This window comes from Phaethon lepturus, unplaced genomic scaffold, assembly GCF_000687285.1.
Source record: "Phaethon lepturus isolate BGI_N335 unplaced genomic scaffold, ASM68728v1 scaffold11242, whole genome shotgun sequence".
Lineage (NCBI taxonomy): Eukaryota > Metazoa > Chordata > Aves > Phaethontiformes > Phaethontidae > Phaethon > Phaethon lepturus.
The window spans coordinates 42,015-49,906 of record NW_010521257.1 but is presented as its reverse complement, the minus strand read 5'-3'; the positions used below and the strand labels follow the sequence as shown (position 1 = coordinate 49,906).

Here is a 7,892-nt window from a genome sequence, read left to right as displayed (position 1 = left end):
AACCGTGCGGGGGGAGGGAGACCCGCACCCCAGTGCCGGGTGCTGCCGCCGCCGCGCGGGGAGGCGTGCGTGGGCCTCCGCCGTGGGTCTTGGTCTAAGCAAGCTCCTGGCACGCTGGCTGCTGGGTGTGTGAATATGTATGTGGGGTACCATGCGCTGCCCTCGAAATCACAGCAACTATTTCTATAGAAACGGGACAGCAGTGCCGCCAGCCACGCTCCCTGGCAGGAGCAACGGGCTCTGTCCACGACTGAAGCCTTTCAGCCTCTGCGCTCGCTCCCAGGCAAGCAAGCCCTTCCACCCCCGTCTCCTCACCCCAGCACTATGCACCAGCTGCGCCGAGCCAGCGGGAACAGGCATGATGGGCCTGCAAACTTGCCTTGTGGCAGCAGCAGGCTGAAAGTCAGTCTTCAAAGCAGACAATGTGAGAGAACTGCAAATTTAAGATGCGACCGCAGCCCCAGGTTTATGTCACACTAGGCAGCTCACATGACTTGTGGACACCTGAAAGCCAAAGTACCATCTGCATGTTATATGGTGGACAAATACATTGTTCTGAAATATTGTGCCAAGAGATTCAATCACATTTCAAAAATAAAACCACTTTCCCAAAAAGAGCGAAGAACTTCACTCAAGTAAGTAAACAGTCACAGCTGTAAGGAACAACCACAGCCCACACGCCCCAACACTACTTTTTACAGGAGGCAAATTCCGAGGCAGAATCAGGAGCACTTCCTTGCCCGAGAAAGGAGGGAGGGATGAAGAAAACCCTCACCTCCAGCCTTGCACAATCAGCTACCAGAGCTCCCGAGCCAAGCACGAGAGAGAAAACAGCACCTTGGCAGGGCCAGGGGTGGGAAGGCAGGAGCAGGAGGACAAAAGCGTGTCTCATCTCGGTGTGGAGTGCCTAACCTGCACCCCGCTGCCTCTGACCCAGAGCCCAGGCCTGTGGTGGCTGAGGTTACGCCATTCCGGCTCACAGTTCTGCAGCCAGAGATCTGACCTACTGGCCTGGCAAAACAGCCCGTCCGATTCACACGATTTATTTTCAAAAAAAAAAAAAAAAAAAAAAATCAATTTTAGAACCAAAGGAAAAATTATGGAATGAAATGTCAGAACCTGGTCATTTAAGCTCAAAATTCACTGAGGGAAAACAATTCAGCTGCAGTAAATGGCAATTCACATCAGGCCAGACATCTCCGCTTGGCAGGGTTAGCGGCAGCTGGGGAGGACACACTCAGCTTTGAGCAAGGACGGACATTCCTCGAGAGTGTCAGGTCACCCCTGAGGTCGTCAGCGAGGAAGCGCATTGCCGCTTGGACTGTAGCTGCTTGTGTTGGAACCAAAGAGACTTGTTTTCATTGCTGCCAGTCATGAGCACAAATGTTCGCTCGAAAAGACAGAAAGAGAAAGCCAAACAAGAGACTTCCATAATGGCATCGTATTATAATGGCATTGTATTAAAAAAAAAGTCCAAAACTGAACAGGGCAGCGGAGGACTCGGGAGCCAGTCCGGATGTGAAGTTAAACTCTTAACTTCTCCTCACCCTGTGGGTTTTTGCCCCAGAACTTTCCCAAAACACAATGTTAGCAAATTAATTTTTAAGTTTTTAGCTGATTTTCCTCCCCCTCTAAAAATGTGAACACTCAGCAGGCAAAGATTTTGCCCACATGGCTAAAATTCGAGTTACAAACAACTGAAAACAGGTCTTTACAGTAGGAAGTATTGAGCAACTTTAATAATAGGTAGATCAAGCAGCCCCACCTATAATAAGCAAGAAATGCACCTCCCTGGAACAGATAGCATTTATATGGGTTGGTCTACTACAAAACCAAATCCTGTTCTTAAAATGTTAAGATTTCTAGTTAATTAAATGCTCAAGACAGTTTTCAAGATGACTACTACTTTTAAGGCATTACCCTTATGAGAGAAAAAAAATGTCTTTTGTAAACTCTGCTTTTCTTCAGAGTCCAAAAAACTTCCAATGCTTTAGGCTGAGCATGAATTCAATGACTGAACAGATAGATCTAGTGGGAACAAAGCAATTTATACCACCTGAACAAATGGTGTCATTGTCTTCATGACGAGCCCGCATTTCTACAGTGTTTGGACAAAGGCAGGAGAGAAAGTTATATTGTGACACTTTAGACACATTAAAACCAAGTTCTATTTGGTTTCAAAATTAAGCACTGTGGTGGTTAACTTCTTGAAACAAAACACTGCAATTAATTACCACTATCACATAAAACTAGCATGATACATACATGTATGTAAGAAAGGCAAATCAAGACTGAACAGGCAACACCATTTTTTAGCATTATTTAGCTCCTAAGTGCTTGGATTTACAGCCTTCAGTAGTCTTTAAAAGGTAGTGAGGTGTACAATTATTTTTTTAATCAGCACAGTAAGACATACCATTTGTTAAGTACCATTTACTAGGAACACATCGCCGATAGCTGAACTGTTCCTGACTGAACCAATGGAATTATGCTGGCATAAACAGTAATAACAGGGCAAACCCAAACTAAAAATTTGTTTCGGGTTTACACTGTTCTATATCTGATCTCTGTGCTTAATTAAGAAATGTTATCACACAGCTACACTGGTACCCATCTAAGTTCTACCTCCCGGTGATGCAAGGGAACTCTGGAAACATACTCTTGATGTCTTTTTCTGCATCTCCTGGAATATCAAATATTTCCATTCCTCCAATAGCTATTATCTTTAAAATGAGTTCTCATAAAGAGACGAGACAGAGTGTATTTGCTCAGAAAACAAAGGTTTTCTCACCTGCAGTGATTAAGAATAAAGCTGAACATACATCTTGCTGAGTGCAAGTACTTAACAGAAATACACTACCAACAGTGGACAGCACAGAATTGTTGCTGCTGCTGCCCCCTTCTTAAATTCTTTTTTTTTTTTTTCCCTCCCAAAAGGCAGCTGAAGTGTGAAAACTAACATTTTTGTGCCGGCACCCTCAGCCATAGCAAGTGAAAGATTTGCAAACCATGGATTGAGCTTGAACTGATTGAGCCTTGAACTGATGTCCAAGGCCATTGCTCTGCAAGGTTCATATGCTGCCTCTCTGCGTTTCAGTGTAGGGACCTTGATGAAACAGCAACGCATCACTTTTCCTTTCCACGGCTGCTCTGTTAATTTATGCCATCCTTCTCCAAGGCAGGCACAAACCATCCTGCTTGCTACTCTCATGCTACAGGGTAAGGTAGTCCCTTAATTCACTTCCAACTACTGCCATGGTGAAACACCCCAACTACCTTGGCCACTTGGGTCCCATATAAGACTAAAAGAAATTAAGAGGTGACTTTGGTGAAAATGGGTGCGGTGAGGTGAATGAGACCGCCGTCTCAGGCGCAGAAGTGTGCTTTCTGTGCAGCAATAGCTTTAACACCACACCTGAAAGAACACAGAGATGTCAAAGAGCTACTAACAACAACAAGTGACAAAGTAAATAAAGAGATAAAAACCAAGGAACAGTCAACCCCTCTGTGGATCTTCTCATAAAAAATAAGCTTTTGGTTTGACACAACTTAGCTGCCAGCAGCTGGAGAAGTTTGGGGTGGGGGCAATACACAAAACATGAACAGATTAATGACTAATTAAAAAAAATCTGTGACTAGTACAACCTCTACATCAAGCATGCAGCATGGAAAAGATACCCAGACTAAAAAAAACCCTAAAGATAATTGCAGATGAGGAATGCTAAATAATTATAATACCTTATTATTCTTGTAACACCACAATAAGGACCAAGAGCAGATAAGCAGAGAATACAAACTGAGCATGCCCCCAGTTCAGATGAGAACAAAGTTGAGGGGAACGTTTAGCTTTCCTTTCGTATTACTTTGATCATTTTTGGAAGCAGAGACAGAACAGAGATAAAGTGGCTGGGAAAAACCAGTTGACAGAAGATTGAAATCAAGCTGTTAGTTCAATGATACTGGTGTGTTACTGTACTCTACTTGCATAGACCTCTCTGCAAATTTAACTATAGATGCATTTTATAACCAGAAGAGTTCTTTGTAAGGGCTTGACAAAGCATGATGCCAAAGAACATCTTTAGAGCAGAAGAGCTGTTTGTAGGATTTATACAAACAAAACAACAGGAGCTACAAGTTTCAAACACGCCAGGAGTACCGATAACTTACAGTATGGTCACTGAGAAATGAAACGGTTCCCTGGGCCTCTGTTTAGTGGAGCAGCTGCAAGAGCATATCTGAAACACTATTAACCGCTTTAAATTCTTCTTCCTGAGAAACCTCACGTAACACTAGAAGCACTAATGTGATAAATTGTAACAGAGATGAAATCTTTCACAGCCAAGACTCTGCTACGTGGGTATGGCCCCCTTGCCAAACAAACAAAAAAAATCCACCCTGACAACTGTCTATCCAGATAAATGCCAGCATTACAACCTTAAAATAGTTAACATCTTGTTAGTATCAGAAAAGCTGAAAACCGTAATTACTTCCCCATTAGAAACTTCAGAAGTTGCCTTCCTCTCATGATTTCCAGAAGCAAGTTACTAAATTTGGTTAGACCAGAAGACTTGACTTTGAATACAAGACATGTGCTTGACTTATTCCATAAGCACATATATTTTAATGGGGGCAAAGAAAGAAAATTAATGTACTACAAAAGGCAACCAGTTTAATATCCTATCGATCAGCTGAACACAGAACTCTCCTCACCAAGGCTATCAGAGCAATTGCTTCAGTAAGCAAAATGGAAGTCACTCTTCCTTCTCTCTGGTATTAAACAATACATGTTTCAGCGAGTAATCTCTTTTGTCCAACCTTTCATCCAGGTGAAGAGACTCTAGCAGTTTTAAGCCATTGCAAAAGTCTGAGGGTTACGCAATGGCACATGGGTCATGCCCGCATAAGGCAATTTCAGATTCAAGTTCACTCTTACTGTTTCTGACAGATCAGTTCTTTCTGGGCAGGCACTATCCTCAGCAGGAGACACGTGAATCTGAGATAGAAACCAATGGCACATGTTCCGTATGTATCCTGGTGGTCTGAAAGCTGACATTTCAGTTGTAGTCAGTAGGTTTGCATTTGTCAACCCTGCTATAACGCTGCCATCTGCATCTCCTAGCTCAGCCATACACAGGTAACTTTTCTTGCACCATCATAACCATACGCATGCCAAGATTCAGAGACCGTGGAAGTCAAAGTCTTCATAGAAGTTGTAAATGTAATGAAATTTCCTTTAAGTCAAGAATTAGATATACTGAAAGATTTGTTTCACTATGAGTTTACATTGAACTTGCACAGTATTAAATCATCCTGAAATAAAACAGTGTCAGTATTACCACCTAGTATTGCTTTACCAGAAGTTCTTGGGCAGGGATGGCAACTCAGAAACAGGACTAAGCTTCCACTGCAGGAGCTGGGTTCTACTCTTAACCATAACGAGTCAAGGAAGTTTGACTGCAAACACCTTTAATATGAATACAAAATTCACATAGGATATACATTCTGGGGAACATAAATGAACTATTACAAGAGATTCTGACAGAACAAAAACGTAAAGGCGGCTCTGTCAGGCCAAGAATTTAATGAGGAATGATTAAAAAGTTTGATTTACAGTTACATTACAGTTTTGTTAAGCATTGAAAACTTTAAGAACATCAGCTGAAAGGCATTTGAACGTACAGTACATAAATCATACAATCCACACCGTTGTAAATAACATATTTGAAATATTTCATTTTACTTAACACAAAGCAACATAACATGTGCAAATGAGGACTCCAATATATTGAATTTAAAATGTCTATGATAAAACTGACATAAAATTTTACATTTAAGGACTACACGATTGACAGAGAAATTAAAAAAGTATCCTCTGTGGTACTCCCATTACTGAAGTATGCTTTTCAATTAAATAGGAAAACCATACTGGCCCAACTTCCTCTCTCAAAAATCATACCTGTCCATGAAGGTTAACTAAAGCATTAACTTTCTCTAAGTGTAAAACAAAACAGCATTTACACAGTCTCCTTCCCCTTGTTGGGAATTGACAAACCATTATGTGAAAGGGTTCTTGGACTATGTACACTGGTGGAAAATACTATCTTTTAAAAAGGCACATACCCGTGATTTAAGGCTAGTACGGTATTTGATTCATAGAGAAAGTAAAATTTTAAATGAAATTAGTACATTGCATGGTTGGCCTCACTCAGCAAACCACTTGGTGCAAAGCAAAAATGTGTGCTTAGAAGCCTCAGACTGACAGTGATTCTTGCTTTAGTGTTTTCCTTTTTTTTTTTTTTTTTGAACCTATAATGGAAAGGTACATGTTTTAAAAAGACATTTGCTGCAATTCCACTAGTCAATGAACCACCTGCTACTGTTGCCTTATATGCACATATCACATATAGGCCGTATATTATTAATCTGCAAAATATTTTAAACTCTGTCCTTTTTAAAAGTCATATGAAAATTACTAAAGATGTTCTCTATGTTCATCTATAAAATACCAGATGTTGCTACAAATCATGTAAACCTTCATTTGGAAATACTCTGACTAGCCACCAAAATGACCAGAAATCACAAACATAATTTGTCAGTGCAAATCTAGAATAGTTTTCTTTCCCCTCCCTCCCTCAGTCCCAGTTACAGAAATAACCAACCTTCACATACAAAACGAGCGCTCTATATTTGAAATGACAGAAATTACATTTGGTTACCTTAAAGTCACGCACTTTCCCACCAAATTCAGTTTTACAGTATTATAAAAGGGGAAAAAAAAAATTAAAGCTGTCTGTGCAAGAATCACTACAACAGTCCTTCAACCCCAACCCTTAATTATTATCAGATTTAAAGATTTTAGGTTAACATTGGATCCTCTTCTCTGATCCGATTACTGTTCTTCAAGCCAGGATGGGGCATCTGCTCCAGGAGTTTTCAATTTGATGTGGAACTGTTTAAGTGTCTGTTCAAGCTGCTTTTGATTCCCAGCAAAGTATGCCGCAATGGCATTGTGGAACAGAACAAGCTGATTGTGCAATACCTTAACCTGTAGGCAAGGATAGAAAGAGGTTAAGAGGAGGCAGCAAATGTTAACAACATCACAGGTCATTTATAAAAAAAAACAGGTGTATCTGAGATGCTCAGACTTCATACAGGTTTATTCAATAAAAGTTTAAAAATACAAGTACGAAATGCAAATTAAAAATTCTTTAACATTAAAGCTATTTAGAGTTTTCATAAAGTATGCTCAACAGTCAATACCAACTCAGTATGCATGGACCAAAAGCAATTCACTAAACAGCATAATGTTATCAAATATCAAACACTTGATTACAAGTACTTGATTCCTCAAAATTAGATGCCAAACCTTTGTTTAAGATACCAACCTGCAGGCCAAATGGACTTCCCTGAGACAGTACATGACATTATCAATTTGCATATCTAAATGCATTATCTAAGTATACAGTTCATTCATTTGCCCCCCGTGCAGCGAGTTGTTGTTTTCCAGCTCATGTATACCTAAGTCAAATGAAATTGATTTTCTTTTCCCAGCAATATTTCTTGCCCATCTCCTGTAACACGGGATTATTTACAGCACTTGGTCAGTATCTTGACTATAACATTTGTGCAAAGTAGTCGTGAAACACACGTCATAGCAGTAATCAAAACTTGGGGAGAAGAACACAAGAGCAGCTGGAAGGCATCATGGTTTTTCTCTTCCAGTCTGGTCTATGACAACAAGCTATAGCACTGATGAAGTCAACATTAACTGTTACATTTTCATCCTAGCACACCAGGCAACCTGGAGTTGTGGATGATGAACAGTAGTACACTGAAAAAGTTCTGTCCAGTTTCTCCTGCAGCCAAAACCTATCATTTTTGTTCTCGCGCGT

At 40.6% G+C, this 7,892-nt stretch overlaps 1 protein-coding gene across 5 annotated transcripts in view; it reads right to left on the bottom strand.

Moving 5' to 3' along the window:
* Positions 1-5,449: 5,449 nt before the first annotated feature.
* The window catches only part of ARFIP1 (ADP-ribosylation factor interacting protein 1), a 40,316-nt gene continuing 37,873 nt past the window's right edge, over positions 5,450-7,892 (bottom strand). For 4 of the 5 annotated variants that reach the window (XM_010281461.1, XM_010281459.1, XM_010281460.1 and 1 more), the window contains one exon: positions 6,841-7,045. In XM_010281461.1, the coding sequence (XP_010279763.1) occupies positions 6,890-7,045 (156 nt within the window). In that variant the 3' untranslated portion in view covers positions 6,841-6,889. Of the gene's footprint in view, positions 7,046-7,892 lie in introns of all 5 variants that reach the window. The other variant, XM_010281458.1, reaches the window with a different exon arrangement.